Below are 18,930 nucleotides of genomic sequence, written 5' to 3'. Positions count from 1 at the left end.
CAGCGGACTTGCGCTGCGACGACCCTTTGATTCACACGAGCAAGGAGCAGTGGCGGCGGTGACAGCGACGATACAGGAGGGGGGCCAGAGCCCCGGGGGGGGCGAGGACATCACGGCGCGCCGCGGCGGCCGTGCAGACAGGATGGCCGTGGAGACGGCGAGACAGCGGCGCGGGTCTCGGAGGCGATATCGACACAAAGGACGGTGGGCGAGCAGTCGAGCCGATACAGGAGAGCAGCCGGGAAGAGAAGCGTTGCTCTAGCGAGAGCGGTGGCGTCTCGACCCGAAGCCCTTACGCAGGCTGCGTCCGAGGTAGAGAGCGGAGCGGGAGCCATGGGGCAGAGCAGTAGTCGCGCAGGGATTGGATCGGCGGCGGTGTCGTGGTGATACACAGGGCGGGGGCGAGGAGTGGAAGGAGCCGAAGCGTGGAGCAGCAGAGGCGGCGAGCAAGGTGAAGGAAACGAAGAGCATGAGGCCGCGAGAGAGGCGTCAGGGCGGGTCGATGGAGAACGGGACGATCACATCCCGACACGCAGCGCCAGGATGCGTGGAGCCCGTTGCAGCGTTAGCGGAGCGTGGGCCTGCCGGGGCGCGATCAAAGGTCGCGGGCCGGATCCGTGAGCCGGCACCTTCGTCGGGCGGGTCTCGGCGGAGGGCTTGGATGCCATCGGCGAGGCACTCGGGCGTAGCCGCGCTCAAATTGCCGGCTTGGTGAGGACGACCCTCTCAAGACCAGCATCTCTCGATCCCGCCGCGTTCGAGTCGACGTCGTCCCGCCTTGCCTGGCCTCCCGCTGCCTCCTGGGCGTCGAATCGCGAGCGCGCCGGTGCGGCGTCTTCGCTGCCCAGGTCCCAGATCTCCTCCCGCTTGATCGCCGTGGAGTCGTCGGCCGTGTCGCCCTCGGATGGCCAGAGAGAGTGCTGCGGCCGGCTCCCATCGGCATGGAAGCTCATGCTGCCGAGCGAGTGGGTCGATTCGCCCAGCTCGCCTCGGCTGCCGACGAGCGAGGTGCCCGAAGAAAAGACGCCGGCCTGGTCGGAGTCGAACTGGTCCTGCGTCGCTTGCCACCTCGTCGCCGGCGCCGATGGCGGCGGCATGTGGTAGCTCGATCCGTAGCTGCTCGACGACGGCTTGCGGTGCTCGTCGAGCGCGTGCGCCAGGCTCTCGCTGTGGCTGCGGTGGGAAAACGACGTCTCGATGGCCGCCGAGTGGTTGGCCGACAGGCTGGCGTGCGTGTTGGCCTGCCCCATCAACGAGTGGTGGCTGCTGTACGACGAGCTGGTCGGCGGCGGCGACGGCTGTGCCTCTTCGGCGGTGGTGATGCGCGAGCTGCCCAGACCGCTCTGCGAGTACAGCGAGAGTGCCGTCAAGCCTTGGCTCGTGGCAGGAGGAGGGGGATGAAAGTCCTGAGCGTAGCCTTCTGCGCCGGCAGCGGGAGCCGTCGTCTGCGCCGAGTCCCAGCTGCCCCGGTACGGGCGCGTCCAGCTGAAGGTGCTGTTGGTCTGCCCGTTGCTCGCGGTCGCATCTGTCCTGCTCGACGCTGTCCCGAGGGCAGAGTGCTGCGACGCTGCCACGGTCGCAGTCGCCGTCGTGTCGGAAGAGTAAGATGGCGGCAAGCGCAGGGGGAACGCGACCGAGGATGACGCCGACTGCTGGTTCTGGTCGAGGCCCGAGCTCGCTGCCGCACCACCGGACGCCACCGGGTAGAGCGACTCGGACGAAGAGGCGGCGTCGTAGAGGTTGGTCGAGTCGCCGTGATGCGAGCCGAAGAGCGAGGATCCCTGGTTGACTGTGCTAGGGAAGTTGAGCGGCGTCACGGCCTGGCCTGGGCTCGACGACTGTCCGGCATTGGACATGGTCCAGCTGCGTGCCGAGACTGAGGCGTTGGAGCCCTTGCGGCTCAGCGCCGACGTGGCCGGGTGCCCACCCGGCGACTGGTAGTACGGCGTGCCCGTCGGACTGAAATAGGGCGAGCTGGTCGAACTGTGGCCGTAGTGGCCAGCGACCGCGTACGGCTCGTATCGGCTGGAGCTGCGGCGGAGCTGCGCGTCCGAAGCCCTCCGGTGGCCCGGGTAGGAGGCGCCCGAAGAGGCCGCGGTCGTCGTCAGGGAGCCCGAGCCGCCAATCTGGTGGGCGTGCCTGAAGTACGCATCCATCTGCTGCGAGCCGTCCGAGGCGATCGAGGGCGAGTACAGCGCCATGGCGCTCCCGGGGCTGTGCAGGCTTCGGGCATCCCGCGAATCGCTGCCAGAGGAGGTCCCCTCGCTGCCAGAGTGGTGACCCGGCAGACGACTCGATGCACCGTCCGAAGCATCGCCGCGGTATCGCGGGATGCCGTCCGGGCCGTACTCGATGTGCGGCGGGTTGCGGAAGTTGGACTTGTTGAGGAAGATCGGCGAGATGCAGAGCGCCGCAATCTCTGGCAGCGACGAAGGCGTTCGCAGCCTGCCCGAGCGCACATCCTCGACCGTGTAGTACGAGATGAGGTGCTGCGTCGAGCCCTCAACCTGGATCGAGATGGTCTGCGGGAGAGGAAGCGGGCGGCAGAGTGTAGGAGGAGCGAGGTACCGAAACGAGTCAGCGTCGTTCGCGAGCATGAGCTCGGCACCAGCGGCGTGCGATCGTCGCGTGTGCTCACCTTCTTGCACAGGCCGTCCTTGAGGAACGGGTAGCTGTTGGTGAGGCTGCCCACGAGGCTCCTCTCGAGCTCATTGTCCCTGCGGCTGGCAGCCGTCGGTGCTGCAGCGGGGACGACCATGCCGGCTGCCGCCTGCGCCTGTGTCGTGTATGCTGCCGAAAGTCCGCTGCTGGTATCGTGGTAGGCGCTTAGCGACGACGACGAGGTCGAGAGACCCGGATTGGACGAGGCGGCGTACGGAGCGAGCGAGCCCACCATTCCGGCCTCCTCGAGGCTGCCCGAGTGCGACATCCCGAACGGCCGCAGCCCGTTGCCCTGTGCTGAGTTGGAGAGCGAGGACTCTATCGGTGCGCTCGGCAGCGGGAAACCTGGCTGGGATGTGGCGAAGGCCGGCTGATCCGGGGGAGGCCGCACCGACTTTCGATCGATCTGGCGATAGACCTGTGACGGGGGCAGTGGGCACGCGCGGACAAGCACGTCGGATGGTCAGGCAGGACGCCCAGAGGCTGGCGAGGGGTCACGGAGGTGGCAGGGCCGGCATGACAGGAGACAACCAAGAGTGTGTCTCTGGAGCATGGGGCGTTTAGACAACGCCGACTCACCAGGAAGTTCATCAGGATCCTGCTCGGGCTCCAGAGGAGGCCGTCGGTCCACCTCTTGATGCCCGATTCGCGCTCGTCGAAGACAAAGACGGTCCCGCTCTTGATCAGGCCCCTCTCGTCCTCGCGCAGGCGGCGGGTGATCTTCGGCATGATGCCTCGGCGAACGGCCTCGAAGATGAGCAGGGCATCCTGCGTCGAAGACCTGCGGCGAGACGGCGAGAGGCAAGGTGAGGGAAGGAAGCGCAACGTCAGAAAAGGACAGGCAGCGATGAACAAGAGTCCGAGCTGGTGACGCTGGCGGGATGCTCACACGTAGCCTTGGAACGTGCCCTTGTTGATGGTGCTCATCTTGGACTCGTGCTGGCGTGTGGGCAGGGCAGTAGTGCGAGATGTGATGCCCTTCGCTGGAAGCGCTGCCAGGCAAGAGACGTCGCCGCTTGTGCTGCCGACCGCGGGGTCAATCGCCGAGACCGCTCTAGACGCTGCTCGCGTGTCGGAGCAGGGGAGGCAAGATCGAAGGAGAGACACGTCAGCCATGTGATCCGCGCGAAGCGACATCAGCGTCGAGGCGGTGCCAGCCCTGGCGGCGTCCCGCCCTCTCGTCGCTGGGGACAAAGGGGCCGCCTCGGCAGCCCGCGCACACGTCGCAAAACCCACCTGGCTCTGAAGAAATCTCTGGCGGCTGCCGCAGAGCCAGAGGATCGATGACGGGCTAGGGCTTCGTCGAACGTGCCGCTGGGCGATCGGCAGGTATCTGTGGAGAGAGAGGGTATGCGCGGGATCGCCTGTGGAGGGGGTCGTGCAGGAAGGGCAAGATCCGGGAAGCGGTTGCTGAAAAGAGGGTGAAGTCTGTCGTGTAGAGAAGGGGATGGCGTCCTGGTCGTGCTGGTCGGCCGGCAGAGATCGAGGACGGTGCGGGGCAAGGGCTTCCTTATAGCGGCAGCTGACGTGGCTGAGCACGGAAGATGCAGGTCGGACGCAGCGTGCGTACGTGTGCCGAAGCTGTGGCACTGTGGGGCACGGCTGGGGCAATGGCGGGGGGGTCGCAGCCAACGAGAGACACTGGGGATGCGTCGTGTCTCAGTGCGGTGGGGCCTTGCTCCGTCGACAGGCGGCTAGCGGAGGCAGGGGACGGGCGAGAGAGGGGGCCAGTAGGAGGCGACGACGAGATGAAGTCAGGTCCGACGGGCTCCGAAGTGCTTGGCCTGGCCTGGCCTGCTGTCGCGACCAGCCCCGTGCCTCGTATCGGCAACGGCAGCACCAACGATGGCTGGCCGATGACGACACCCTGTGGGGCGGACGAGATCGAGGCCGAGGGATGAGTCGGGGGGCGAAGGTGGGCTGGAGGCGGTAGCGTGGGGAAAGCTCAAGGTGTCGGCCGATGTGTCAGAGGGGAGACGCTGGTCCCCTTTCTTGGCACGCACGTACGCTCGTCGTCGCTCGTTTGTTGGTAGTCGCCGCTGAACAACGTCCGACGAGGGCAGATTAGAGCAGGGCGGGGCAGGACAGGGCAGGACAGAGTAGGTCCTGGCCAATCCGGTTCTGAGAAGCCGGCGGCGAGGTTGGTGAGCCAGCCTAGCCTTTGCAAGGCGATCACGCGGTGGCGCAGAAGGTTAACGGCGCACCGAGCAAGGCCGGGCTGGGCCGTACGTGCGTGCTGGCTGGGCTCGGGACCAGGGGAGCGGCACCAGGGGTGCCTGAGGATGGCTGCTCAGCGACCAATCAGCAGACGGCAGCAGACGCACGTCGGCGAGGCAATGGTTCTGCCGTCAGAAAGGGGGGCGGGCGCGGGCCTTGAGCTTGTGCGATCGCCTGCCGTTGCACGCCGGCGAGTCGGCGCGTTGCGGCGAGGAGCAGCCCTCGCTGACCGAGGTTGGTGGATGAGAAAGGGGAGGCGAGGAAGCTGATCCGGATCTGGGTCAGAGCAGCTTGCCTGGCGGACGTCGGTAGCAGCAGAGCGCGCGCGCGCGCCGTTCCCACCAGTGTACGGGGGCGAGCGAGGCCCCAATAATCTCGATGGCGAGGCAGGCCTGGGCGATATCCTCCGGTGCCTGCGTGGGACTATTGCGCCGCCGCGATCCGTTCCGGGGTTCCGCAGACCGGTGGAAAAGGTCTGCGCAGCAGTCGGGGCAGGACCGGCTCTCTGATCTGCTCTTTCTCTCTTGCCCTCTCTCTCACACTCCCCTCTCTAGCCGCCTCTCGCGCCGTGCTGGACCCGGGCACCGACGGGGCCGTCCTGTCCGCTCGCTTGTGGCAGGCGGCGGTGTTGGGCAAGCAAGGCGCTAGGCCTCTTCTGCTCGGCGAGGTTGCAGATGGCAGCAGGAGCCTGGCCTAGTTGGTGGCGAGCGCAGCCCTCTCTCTGGCCGACGGTGGCAGGCCTGCGGGCGGGTCAAGCCGGCGCAAGGTTTTGCTCGTGTCGAGCTTGTAGTCGCGGCGATCAAAGGACGCCGGTTCCGTGTGCTGACGGCCAATGCCGGCGAGGTCCGGGGCGAGTTGGTGTGACTCGATAGGGCGGGCTGTCTGGCTGGCCGGCTGGCTGAGCAGGGCAAAGCAGGGCGGTGCTGGGATCGGATGGCTCGATGCTCGATGCTCGGCTCAACCAAGGCCAGCGGCGGGTAAAGCGTTGCGTGCCGGTCTGGATCAGGGGCGGCGTCGCCAGGATGTCGGACGGAGTGGTGCCGTCGGAGGGGCGTGGGACGGAAGCCAAGGTTGGAAGGGGGGGGCGTCGGTCGGAGCGCGACGTTGAGCCGTGCGTGCAGATGCAGATCCAAGGCGTGGCGTGCGACGTGCTCAGACACGGCGGCTCGCAGGAGGGCGATGTAGTAGTCGCTGCCGTTTGCCTCTGCCGTCCTCTTGTCGACACCCAAGCCTCGTCTGGAATGGGCAGATGTGGCGGCGGTGGCGGTAGCGGTGGCAGTCAAGTGTCGGCACCCACGCCTGGCCTTCGGGATCGAGTGCCGGATGCTGACGGCTCGTCCGAGCTCAAGCAGCAAAGACGGGTACGTGCGCGAGAGCGCAGCAGTACAGTACGGCCGGGAGGCGGCGAGTCCGGGGATGCCCGTTCGGAACGAGCCGAAAGTCGAAGGGAGCAAGCGTGGGGATGACCGAAGGCGAAGGGGGGGACCGTGCGGACCTCACTCTTTCGATCTGCTTCTTGGTCGCCCTTCGCAGGGACACGATCGATACGGTCTGCCCTTTGTCTGTGTGAGAGCGAGCGAGGGCGCAGCGGAGCTAGTGTCGAGCTTGTTCCTTGCCTGGCTCTAGGTCGCAGAGGTTAAGGTTTTTGGCCGAGCGGCGATCCGTGCGCACAAGGGCCCTCCTTTCTGTTCGCCGAAATTGAGGTGCCGTTGGGCGACGCTGGACCGAGCTCCCTCCGTTTGCAGGTGGCGCCAGCAGGCGCACTGTTCTGTCCCGAAGAGAGCAGCGTTGAGAGCGTCAGGGAAGAGCGCTTCCGTCGAGCGGTCGAGAGAACCCTTTGTCGAGATCGCCAAGATCAGAGATGACCAGTCCTGGCTGCGGCTGCGGCAGGGTCGACGGCAAAGTACGTGGCGGTAGCGGCAGGTCCGATCGGAATGCCTCGTTGGCCACCGCTTCCACGCGTCCGCCTGAGCGTGCAGGGACCGAGCGGCGGGTGGGGGCAAAGGCTTTGCTCGCTGACGACGTACGGGTCACTGCTCCGAAGGCGCGCGGGCTGCTGGTCGGATCGAGGGTCCGCGAATGAGACAGAGGATGTCGTGCCGCCCAGCCAAAGGGACGGGGCGTGTGGAAACCTGGGTCGGCCTCGGAGCGCCGAACTGAAAAACCTGAGCTTGTTGCGAGTGCCCCGGAGCAAGGCCGCCGCCGTCGAGCGATGAAAAACGACGACCGCTCAAAGCCACGCTGCTGGGTGCTGTTGTACGAGACCGCCGTCGATCGTTCGGTATCGCCCTCCTGGCAATGATCGCGCGCTGGTAGCACAACGGGCCCTGGAGTCTGCTCCCGCCTGTGAATGTGCCGGCCTGTGCCTGTGTCAAGGGGATGTGCGAATAAGTGCATCAGAAGAGCATGTCCAGCGAAGGCGAGTTGGGGCGGCGCGAACAAGGCTGGTTCCTCGTCCCTTCCGGCGCTCTCCCGGCTTCTCTAAGGGAGCCTCGTTCGGGGCTGAGGACCGCCCGCTACCTTGACGGCGCGCTGTACCTCCTTCGAAAGGCTCGGGGAGGGGCGAGAACGTGTCCATCCGCCCACTCGCCCTGATCCAGCCCACCGGTAGCGCAACGACGCCTGCAGCTGGTCGCTGGTCTGAGAGACCGGCAGAGGGTCGGCGCTTGCCCTCGGCGGGGGACGCTTTCCACTTTCCAGTACCTCGATCGGTGAAGCCGGGGTTCAGCCGCAGCGAGCGGCGCAGCGACCCGCTTTCACGCCACGGGCTGTTCTGCTCCTCGTGCTGCCGCCCAGTCTATACTTCTTCGCCGTCTGTGCCTTGTCGCGTTGACCTCTGGGCGTGACGGGGGACACTTCTGTCCTCTCGCGCAGGCTCACTCACCCTTCGGAAAGCACAACGACCGGCCTCGATGTGCTCGCAGTGACCCGCGTTCGGGCAGCTGTACAGGCAAACGGGCGCGAGGCGCGCTTCTGTGCCGGCTTCGGGTGGGCGGACGCGCTGAACGTGGTCCACAAGGTTTGACAGGGCGGAACGCGCGAGATCCGCAAATGTCGCCAGATGAGCGATGGTTCCAGTCGTCGGTCGAACAAGGGCGATCCTTTGAATGCGATGCCTCGAGCCTGGAACCGGCAGTTGCAAAGACCAACGCGACGAGCGATGGTCGAGAGGCCTATTCGTAGGGCAGGATGTGCTTTGGAAAAGGAAGGCGCCGTCGAGCGAGGAGAGGACGGCGGCGGGTCAGGCACGTTCTTGGGGTGCTGAGTCGACCAATGAGGGATACACTGTGAGATCCAGAGAGTAGTGTCGGCCAGGGCCAAGGCGCTTGGTCTCTTCGACTCCGAACGAGGAGCTTGACAGGTGACGAGGCGGGTGCGAATGGTGGTGAATGAGCTTGGTGCAGCCGGAGTGGTTCGTAGAGCAGGCTGCTGCAGAGGAGACGCTTGAATGCTGGCGAGTCGTGGGATGAGTCTGTCCGGATATCGATGGTCCGACAAAGGGCAGATGAAGAAGTGGTCGGCGTCGGCTAGCTGCCAAGGTAGGGGTGCCTTCTCGAGCCTCTTCGAGGGGATGGTGGCGGTCGTCGAGGCCAGGTCGTGACCGGCACGAGGAAGCGCCGAGCAGAGGTGGCCGAGGGCGTTTGGATGGTTGTCGAGGTGGCCGGCGTGAAGGCGCGTCGGCGAACAAGGTGCGCTGGGTCAAGACTGGTCGTGGACGTCGAGAAGGAACGGAGGGTGAGGCGGCGCCTGGGGCCGGGGAAGCTGGAATAGCCGGTCGTCGAAAAGGAGGGCTGGCAGGACAACGCCAGAGTGTAGTCGTGGAATCAAGCCCAGGCCCGAGAGACGCTGCGTACAGGTAACCAACACGCGCTGCTGTACGAGCCAAGGCTGTACGTACGCAGGTTGCGGTCGGCGACAAGAAGTGCGGGTGGAAGTGGCTGGATCGAGGAACGGCGGCGGGCGGGACTGGGGCGCACGGTCGGCAGGAAAAGAAGGAAAGGATCGCCGAACGACAGGGCAGGCAGGGCCCGAGCAAAGGGGGCGGGGGCAGGGCAAAGGGCGGGGCTGCAGGCAGCAGAATGGGGGAGAAGGCCAAGGCGAAGGCGAAGGCGAAGGCGGGAACGAGGTCGAGGGCAGGGGCGAGGGAGGCAGGAAGACGAGGAAAGGTCCGGAGACGCCAAAAGGTGGGCCTTCGGGGCAGGGACCACAACGGGACGGCAGGCCACACTCGGCCAGCTCGGTCCTGATCCTGGTCCTGGCTGGTCCCACCCAACGTTAGGCCTGCCTGGACCAGGACCAGGACCAGGACCTGGTGCTGACCGTGGTCGGAGGTTTTTTGGCCAATTGTCCCTCTCGCTAATGCGGGCCCCGTCTGGTCTGACTGCCTCTGGTTTGCTTTGCTTGCTTGCTCGCCATCCATCTCTCCCTCCGCCCTCAATCTAGGTATCTGGAGGTGGGGGTAGAGTACTGTAGCTGATCGGCCATCTCGTCGCCGCCTTTCGGATGTCGAGGGCGGCGGTACCGCCTCGTCCATCAGTGGCCGTGTGCCGAACGACGCTGCGGACGATCCGAGGCTGCTTACATTTGCCCTCCTTCCCGGCAGCGGGTGCGCGCCGTCGGGAAGAGAAGATTCGCACGGCCAAGACCAACATCCCGCCTGGCCAGCCCCCCAGCCGCAGCCTGGCATAACTCCAGCTAGTACATACGTGCATTCGTGCGATGCGTGTGCGCTGCTCTGCTCTGCTCTCTGTCCGAGAAAAGGGCCGCGAGGCGCCTCTCGCATCGCGGTGCGCCGCGGCCTGACCTCGCAACAGCTGCCGGGGGCGCTCCGCGGCGCTGAGCTGGCGCTCGGTACCGTACCTAGCACCATTTTCTGTGAGACTCTCTGCCGCTGGGTGCCTCTCGCTTGTCGGCCTCGCAGCTCCGCATAGGCCGTGCCAGGGCACCGGGTCGGCTGGAGCGACCAAACGGCGGCAGCCTGCGAAGAAAAGGTACCTGCGCCAGCAAGCGCAGGCGAGCAGAGGCTGGCAAGCAAAGCAGCCGGTCGTGGTGGTGGCGATGGTGGTGCGCGCACCCGCGTACGGGACCATCTTGCCGGTGACAGACGCTGCCCGACCAAAGGCAAGGCACAAGCAAAGGCACAAGCAGCGCCGCGGACGTAGAAGGGAGGCTAGGGAGAGGCTGCGCCATGGCGGCGGTCAGGATCCGGCAGGAGGCCCTAGGCGTTTCAGACGAGGTGACCACTGATGCCCTGTCGACGGATGGCCGGCCGTGCCTTGTCAATACCTGGGCATGGCGGGCCGAGTACGTGGTTACCCACCCGTCCTCCTGGGCCGAGGCGGCGGTCCATATGCCAGTCAGGCCTGCCTGGCCAGGCACGCGCGTGTTTCGCACCCGTAGAGCAACCAGAGCGAGCCTGCAGCGACCTCTGCCGTCCCGAGAAATGAAGCTGGTCGAGGAGGGTACGGAAGGGCGGGCCGGGAACCGAAGCCACCCGACGATGTGCGGTGCGGGTCGGTGTAGCCCTCCGACGAGGGCTTCATGCTGCTTGGCTGAAGGAGCGGTCGGCGTACTGTATGTACACGCCCATGGCCATATCGATGCCCTACCTCGGGCGTGCAAGACGCCGCACGATGGCAGACGAGGCATGCCGATAGCAGGGCAATCGACGGCACAATAATGGGCCCATGAAGCAGGGGGCGATGAGCAGGCAAGGACGTCCTGTACATGGGCGACAACGAGAGAGCCGATATGGAAACAAGGGAGGCATAGGCTGGGTGCTGGAGTGGCCGATGGCACATGTGCGCTGGTGCGCGCGTCGCCCACATCCACAGAAGGCCGGGCAGACGTTGCGTTCCACTGGCTTGGCTCGATGCATGGGCAGCGCGCCTCTGTCCTGCTTCCATGCTCCTTGCTTTGGCGCCCGCCGCCCAGCCGCTTCACGCAAGCAGCTGAGGAACCGTGCGTATGTGCATACCTACAGTACCTACCGAACCCCCGAACCATGGAAGCGCACACGCCCATCGAACCATGGAAGCGCGAATCCCATGTCCGGCCGAGCGGCCCCACCCTCGCCCCTCCGCCCTGGCGCGAGCGAAGGTTTGGCCGATCTGCCGATGCCGACCAAGCAAGAGCTAGACCGCCGTCATCGCCGCCTGCCGGTCCGTACGATACGTACATACAGCAACGGCCGGCTGGGCGGCTCGAGGTCACGGTACGGTGATGGGCATCGATCCAACGTACGACGGTGGAAAACCCGAAATCCAGACAGAGTGTTTTTAAGGTTTGGCGCGAGTCCCACGCTCTGCATCTTGGCGGCGGCTGCTTGCTTGGTTCGGGCGCGGCTGCCCAGGCCGAGGCAGGTAGGTACCGGGCCCGTTTCGGTCCTCGGGCTCTGGCATGCCATCGAACGGCGTTTGCCCGCCCAGGACAGGCCATGGGCAGGCTGGGCAAGCCCTACTGGCCTCCTCTCCTCCCGAGTGGAAGCACTCGCCGACGTACTCAGCACGCCGCCAGCTCCGGTCGATCACCATCGCACAGGGGGGGGCCGGCGCGGGTACGGCTGCGTTCCGTTCCGCCTCGGCGCGTGGACCTCGATCCCGATCCTGCCCGTCAGTGTCGTGTCATGAGCGGTACAGTACTGAACGAGCTCGCGCCCGCCCAGACCTGCAGCACATCGATCCTGCCCTCTTTTGTCAGCGTTCTGCCTGACACGGGTGACGGTGGAACGTCAAACGAGGCGTCGAACGAGCAAGCAGCCAGGCTTCGATCGTCTAGGAAGCGCGGGCGGAGACCGGACCGGGCTGGGGCTGGGGTTCATCGCCGTTCATCTCCGCCCGTCCGGCGAGAGTACCGTAGGTATCGTACGCCTAGATCGGCGGACAGCAGATGTCGACCGTACTTGGCCTGCTCCCAGGGCTCTAGACCGACGTTGAGAGGGCGCAAGAGGTGGGCGCGCAGCAAGCAAGCGTACACGACGTTGCCTGGCCTGGTTCTAGAAACAGAGGAGCGCCGCCCTCGACGACCGGAGAAAAGCAAGCCAGCGCCTGGCGTGTTCGCTGTTGCTCCGAACCTGCTGAGGGGCTAGATACGTGCAAGAAGCTTTGGAGCCTTTGCTTGCTTGCTTGCTTGCTGGCGAGCAGGCCCGGAGTCGAGAAGCTGAGCCAGCCAGTCCCATGTCTCGGACGCGCAGCCTAGTTTGGCGCCACCGCCACCGATTTGGCTTCTGCCTAGGCAGCTGCTGCTCTGTGTGCCGCCACGCCTCTAGTCTGGCCTCTCGGGGAGGTCAGACCCGAGTCGAGACCAGTCGTACAGTACGGTGCTCTCGACCTTGGAGGCTTTGCGCGGTCCTCTGGGGCTGCAGCGAACGATGTCGAGGATTGGGGACGGGGACGGGTGATGGGTGACGGTGATGTGACGGACCGGTCCGTCTCAGGGTGTCAGCATGAGAGAGGTGTGGAGAGAAGGTACGGTGTGCACGTCCGCGCACCCACCACGCACGGTTGGCGTACGAGCTGGGCGAGCAGGCGAGCGGGCGAGCGACGGGAACCCCCTCCCCCTCGGAAGGCGTCTCGCCGACAACGTGGCACACCTTGACGCCCCGCCGCGCTGCCATCCATCCCTCGCCTTCCCGCCTTTTCAACGTACGACTCGCCACGTCCTCGGAACCTACTGTACTCAGCCATTCGGGGGAAGATGCGCGTCAATCCGTGCCCGGTTGGGCGGGTCTCGCAGCGCACCTCTGCTCCCCCCAGCCCCTCGGAAAAGGCTGGTCCGTCGACGACGGATGATTGCCCGACCTGGCAATCCGTCCTGCCCGCATGCGCAGCAGTGTCAGCCGCCTCAAGGCCGGTCGCACGGTGGCTGCTGCTGTGGCTCGAGTGCTGATGCTGACATGAGAAGAGATGAGATGAGATGAGATGGAGCGAACGCTTCGTCGGGCCCGGCAATCAGGCTACAGCCTACATAGGCAGGGGCTCGGAGTCCGCGGAGGCATCCTGCGCTTGGCGGACGGACACCCGCTGCAGCCCCCGTTGCGCCTCCCCTCCGTCCGGCCCCTTGGACGCGCCGGAAATCCCGCCCGCCCCAGGGAAGCGATGCCCAACCTCTCGAAGAGAGCAGGATGGTTCCTACCCCCCACCGGCATCGGCCGGATGGGTTGGTAAAGAGCGTGTGTGATTCAAGCTTGAGGGACACCGCGGGACTGATACAAGAGGCAGGGGTCTGTTGAGCGTGCCTATGTACAACGAGGCAAGTGAACGGACAAGAGTATAGACAGGAAGTGAATGGGGGTTGATCGAAGGGACAGTGGTGGAAGGCGAGGTGGTGGGAGTCGAGCGTGTTGCAGTGGAACGGGGGTTGGCGAGATGGAGCGAGCGAGCTTCCGGGGACGAGGACGGATCCTGCATTCTAGCGTCGAGCTCGACCTCGACCTTGGGAGGCGGTCACGCGCAGTCTCTAAGCCCGGCTGCGCAACACGGCCAACGCGTGCCAGCCGCCTCTAGGACTGCTCGGGCTCGACCCAGAACGACAGCGCGGCGACCAGGTAGAGCGAGCAGAGCATGGCGCCTTCCATGTAGTTGCTCTTGCCGTCCTGGATCAGCGTGTTGACCAGCAGCACGGCAGCGACGAGGACGACGGTCTCGAAGCTCTGGAAAAAGAGGGTGAGGGGCTGGCCAATGGCCCAGCCGACGAGGACCAGGATGGGGATCATGCCCACGCTGATCTGGATCGAGCTGCCGACGGCGATACCAATCGAGATCTCCATCTTGCCCTTGGCCGCCATCCAGACCGAGGTGAGGTGCTCGGCCATGTTGCCGACAATGGGCAGCAAGATGACGCCGATGAAAGCCTTGGGGATCTTGTAGTCGTTGGCCACCTCGTCAATGGCCGAGACGAGGTAGTCGGCGTTGAAGCCCGTCACGACCGTGACGACGGCGAGGCCGAGCATGGCGGCGTAGGGCGTCATCTTGAGCTCCTCCTCCTCCTCATCGTCCTCCTCGTCGGCCTCATAGAGGAAGGCGTGGGTCTTGAGCTGGAAGAAGAGGTAGAGAATGTAGATGGCCACGAGAATGAGGCTGGTGCCGCGCGAGATAAAGAGGAGGCCGGCCTCGGTGTCCTTGCTGTCGCGGTAGGCGGCCAGCGCGGCCTCGCCGCCGTCAAACATCTGCGACATCTTCTGCGACATCTGGTACGCGGCGGGGATGGCGATGGTGATGCATCCGAGCGTCATGATGGAGCCCGAGGCCTGGGCGGCCGTCTGCTGGAACGAGTTTTCGGCGCGGAAGAGGCCGCCGGCGACGAAGCTCATGCCGAGGACGAGGAGGATGTTGGACAGGATGGATCCGATGAGCGACGTCTGGACGATGCGCAGCTGGCCCTGGACGAGCGCGACGATGCCGACAATGAGCTCGACGGCGTTGCCAAATGTGGCGTTGAGCAGGCCGCCGAGCGTCTGGCCGAGCTTGAGCGACGCCTGCTCGGTGGCATCGCCGAGCAGCTTGGCGAGCGGGATGATGGCCATGAAGTTGAGCACAAAGATCCAGACGGCGGGCCAGTGCAGGAACTCGGCGGCGATGCCGAGCGGGACAAAGACGAGGAGCACATTGAGCCAGCTGCAGCTAACCAGCCACCAGAGCGAGCCGACAAACGAAGGCCCGTGGTGGTCGCCGTGCTGCCGAGCGTTGGGGTAGGATTCCGGTCGCTGTGCGAGTGTCAGTGACCGGATCGAAGTGGATCGGGATGGATCGGATCGGATATATGATGCGGTGCGGTGCGGTGCGGTGCAACGCGCGTCAGGGCCAGGGGATCGTGCTGGGGACGAGCGCTTCGGAGATGCCCCGAGGATCGACGCTGCACTCACATGCATGGGCAGGCCATCGCCGCTCTGGCGGTTGTTGCCGTTGCCGCCGACGAGCGGTGTCCTCTCGGATGGTGCTGCGGCGACAAGCGGGCGAGCGGGCAAGCAGGTGGTCGCCGGGGAGCAGTTCAGTCAGTCGAAGGTTTGTGGCGCCGTCCGTTTGCCCGATTGATTCGAGGGCTTGCCAGGAGACTCACGCATCTCTGCAGCGCTTCCAGGGCAGGCAGGTCCGGGAGGTGCAGGAGATCTTGTCAGTCTATCGTTGTATGAGGGAGGGCGCCAAAGGTGATGCGGCGAAGGAGGCTTGCTCCGACAGCGATTGGCCGGATCGATGTGGACGAGCGGGCAGATGGGCGGGCCAGAGGTGGATGGCGTTGACGGCAGCTGTGGCGGCGGCTATGGTGGTGGTGGTGGTGGTGGTGGTGGTGGTGGTGGTGGTGATGGGAGATGGGCGGACAGAGGAGCTGTATGCATCATCGATGGGCCAGCCGAAATGGCCAGCCAGCCAGCCAAGGGCCACGGCCCACGAAGCACAGGAGCGCCGAGGCGACGTACGTACGCCGGAAGGCTCCGCTCGCTGCTGGTGACCCGACTGACCGGCGGGCGGACGGGCGAGCGGGCGAGCGGGCGAGCGACCTGGACGATTCTGGGCGTTGGCGCTGTTTGCGCCCCCCAAAAATAGATGCGGTCAGAGTGAGGCCGGGCCAGGCCAGGATGAGCGCCCGCGTGTACGTCGTCATGGGGGAGGGCCCTCGCCAACGTCCGCATGCCCTGCCTGGTGGCAGGCTTGCCTGCTTGCCCTGACCAGCCTGCTTGACCCTAGCCTGCTGCCTCTCAGCCGGTCCGCATGGAGCGAGCGGTTACGTTTGCTCGACCTGCGCGTGCCTTGCTTCTTGGCCGGCCAGCTGCTGCTTGCTTGCTTGCTTGCTTGGAAGCTTGGCATGCCAATCATCATCCCCTCCCTCTCTCCATCCATCTGCTCGCTGTCAACGTGCAACGCGCGCCAAGCCGTCTCTAGCACAGCCCGCCGACAAGCAAGCAAGTAGGCTAGGGCGTCCGTTAGACCAGCTGATGACTGGCCAGGTAGAGCGTACGTCTAGGCACGGCCAGAACTCTATGCGAGATCTGCGCTGGCTGGCTGAGCATGCATCGACATCTATCTTGCTTGAGGGGGACCTCGCTGGAACTCGTCGACCCGAGCATCGGCCCGGGTGCGGTCAGACGCCCGCCTGCTGGACCCGCCTGGCTTGCTTGTTTCCGCCGCACCCGTGCCAGCAAGACGTGGGGCGGATGACGTACCCTACCCTAGTCTCCAGCCAGTCGACCGCTCAGGCTGCGCACCAGGAGGTCAGGCCAGGCCAAGCCCAGCCCAGCCAAGCCCGCAGTCAGAACAAAGGGTCGTGCGTGCGTGCTCAACGCGCGCTCGACATCGTACTCAGGTAGGCCGTCAGTCGACCGCGCGGACCAACGAGCGAGTTCGAGCTGACTGACGGACGGTCAGAGGCCTGGCAGGCAGGCAGGCACGAGGGGCGAGGACGCGCCCAACGAACCAAACGCGGCCCGACGCGACTCTTCGCCGTCTATCTGATCTGTGCTCGCTCCTGCCTCGTCGCTGCTGTCTCTTGCTTCCGATCGAGCAGGAAGCAAGCCGGCCTGCTTCCGGTCTGCAACGCATCGATACCCCCATCGTCGTCGAGAGAGGCAGGCTGGGGTGGCCGAAGCCAAGCTCGGCAGGCCTGGCTCAGGCACGCAACCGCATGCTCGCTCCCTTGCCCTGCCGCCGTGCTCGTGACGCATGGTCAGGCACGCCCTTGTGTTGCCCGCCGTGCGAAATTCTCTCGCGCGAGACACTTGGTTTGTTCTGTCCCCGCAACTCGACCTCGTCCTTGCCCTCGTCCTCGTCCTCATCCTCGTCCTCTCGACTGAACACCGTCATGATCGAATCAGCAGCAACACCCTGCGCCACACCGACGCTCCTCGACGCACGCACCACGCGCCAGTTTGACAATCTCCGAGCCTCTGCACCGATATCTGATTGAAAAGGCAAACGAGGCAAGGTGCAGTTCAGTGCGCAGGTCCTACAAGTACAACAGGGGTTGGTTACGACGTAGTAGCGTGGCGTAGAGTAGCGTAGAGTAGAGGTGATGGGTGATAGGTGATAGTCAAGAGCAGCCGCAGCAGCATCGCATGCGAGCGAACAAGCGAGCGAGCCAGCAAGCAAGCCGTTGGGGGAGGCAAGAGAGTCGGCTCAGGTAGAGAGGACGTGCTCGATCATGGAGCGCATCTCCTCGGCCTCTTTGGCGTCGTCGAGGCCGTCGGCGAGCCGCTCAGTCGCAGTCTTCGCGCTCAGAGATGTTGTCGCGTCCGTCAGCGTCGGCTGCGAGACGAGGTGCTGCTCCACGCTCCGCATGACGCCGAGCATGCCGCACGAGAGCGGATCGAGCACGGTTTTGGCCACGTAGTCCGCTAGCGGCATGGGCAGCAGCGCTTCCGAGGGAATCGCCTGCGAAACGGTGGGTCCAGGTGCAGGTGCAGGTGTCGGCGTGGCGTTGGCGGTGGCGGTGGCGGGGTTCATGTCTGCCGTCGGTGCTGGACTGTTGCGCGGCTGCATCTCTTCGTCCTCGACCGCCTCGCTCTTGAGCTGGACGCCCGCATCGACCGCCCCTGCTGCAGCGTCGAGATCGCCCGAGGCCGGCATCGGATCGCCTTCTTGCCACACAAAAGGCGAGTCGATGGCCCCACCGATAAATTCGGCCACGCTGCGCGCGTATGCCTCGCCGAGTGCGCCCTTCCACACCTTGTCGCGAAGCGTGCGCTCGCTCCAGGCCGCCAACATCTCGGCACCTCGCCGGCCTCCCGCAGCGGGCACGGCAGCAGCAGCAGCAGCCGCCGCTGACGCCATGACAAGGTCGCTCAGCTCGGGCACGTCGACGCCTCGACCGTCCAGCGACGCTTCGAGGCGCTGCTTGAGCCCCTGCTCGCCTTCGGCCCGCAGCTTGAGACCGCCGCCGCCGCCGCCGCTCGTGGTGGTCAAGGGGGGACCGGGCAAGGTGCTCCAGGGTCCCAGGTCGCGCGCCTCGAGCAGCCGGCCGAGGTGCGGGCGGTACTGGGTCCAGTCCTCGGTGTACTCCTTCTCCTTCTCGAGCTCCTTGTCCTTGAGCTTCTTGGGCCGCCCTTCGTTGAGGAGCGCCTGCGCGTACGCCACGTTCTCGTAGCTGGTGGGAAGCGACGGTTTCGCAGCAGCGCCCGCATCCGCTCCCGCTCCCAAAGACCCGGATGGTACATGGAAAGGCATGGCCGCCAGGTCGTCGGGCAGAACCGAGGTATCGTGGCTGTAGTTGGCAGCGTACGGCTCCGGCGACGGTGCGATGGCCGTGAAGAGCGCATCCGGCACGCCAGGCCGGACTGGCGGCAGCGTCGACAGCGGATCCTTGTCCGCCTTTTCGGTCTTGTCTGCCTTGTCCGCCTTCTCGGTCTTGTCTGCCTTGTCTGCCTTGTCTGACTTGTCCGTCTTGTCTGCCTTGCTCGCCTTGTCCTTGTCCTTCTCCTTGTCCGCCTTGTCTGCTTTTTCCGTCTCCGTCTCCTTTTCTTTCTCCTGCTCCTTCTCTTTGTCCCCTTCGCCCTCCTTGGCACCGTCCTTTTCATCGCGGTCGCGGTCCTTGTCCTTCTTCTTGGACGCCGCCTGGACTGTCGCGGCGCGATCCGAGTGCTGTTGCGGGACAAAGGCGAGCGGCTGAAGCGACTCGATCGTCGGGACAAGGATCGGACGCTTGGGGTCGCGCAGCGTGAAGAACGAGTGGAGGTCGTCGATGTCGTTGGGATCGATGGAGCCGTCGGGCGCGTAGACGAAGTTGGTGGACGCTGCCGGCGCAGACACGGCCGAGGCCGAGCCAGATGCTGCAGCGAGGGCGGCAGCGGCAGCGGCGGTGGCTGCCTGACTGGTCACGGCCGCTCTCATTGACGATGGCGTCGCCGTCCCGCTGCGGCTGGCGCTGAAGCTGGCGGCCAGCCGCTTGGGCGTGCCCACCGGCCCGAGGCGGTGCTTGGGCTTGATCTTGCTCGCCGGCGTCGACTTGGCCATTGCTGCGCCTTCACGCGCAAACGCCGCTAGCGGGGTCCCCGTGACGGTGGCGAGCCTCTTGCGCAGCGAGTCTGGGCTCGCATGCCGTGTCAGGCCAGCGACTGGCGTAGAG

The 18,930-nt window shown here is 65.6% G+C and overlaps 3 protein-coding genes across 3 annotated transcripts in view; all 3 read right to left on the bottom strand.

Moving 5' to 3' along the window:
* Positions 1-695: 695 nt before the first annotated feature.
* Positions 696-3,588, bottom strand: PFL1_02571 (uncharacterized protein; the record flags this gene model as incomplete). The annotated part of the gene is made up of 4 exons (XM_007880087.1): positions 696-2,522; positions 2,639-3,079; positions 3,241-3,442; positions 3,551-3,588. The coding sequence occupies 4 exons, from the start codon at positions 3,586-3,588 to the stop codon at positions 696-698; spliced, it is 2,508 nt and encodes an 835-aa protein (XP_007878278.1).
* Positions 3,589-13,378: 9,790 nt separating this feature from the next.
* On the bottom strand, positions 13,379-14,938 carry PFL1_02570 (uncharacterized protein; the record flags this gene model as incomplete). The annotated part of the gene is made up of 3 exons (XM_007880086.1): positions 13,379-14,581; positions 14,741-14,814; positions 14,935-14,938. The coding sequence occupies 3 exons, from the start codon at positions 14,936-14,938 to the stop codon at positions 13,379-13,381; spliced, it is 1,281 nt and encodes a 426-aa protein (XP_007878277.1).
* A 2,047-nt stretch (positions 14,939-16,985) lies between these two features.
* The window catches only part of PFL1_02569 (uncharacterized protein), a gene marked incomplete at both ends in the record, with an annotated part of 3,503 nt that continues 1,558 nt past the window's right edge, over positions 16,986-18,930 (bottom strand). Inside the window, one exon of the mRNA XM_007880085.1 lies at positions 16,986-18,875. Within this exon, the coding sequence (XP_007878276.1) occupies positions 16,986-18,875 (1,890 nt within the window). The remainder of the gene's footprint in view (positions 18,876-18,930) is intronic.

The sequence above is a fragment of the Pseudozyma flocculosa genome, assembly GCF_000417875.1.
Source record: "Pseudozyma flocculosa PF-1 unplaced genomic scaffold scaffold00007, whole genome shotgun sequence".
Classification (NCBI taxonomy): domain Eukaryota; kingdom Fungi; phylum Basidiomycota; class Ustilaginomycetes; order Ustilaginales; family Ustilaginaceae; genus Pseudozyma; species Pseudozyma flocculosa.
This window is presented reverse-complemented; position numbering and strand designations above follow the sequence as displayed.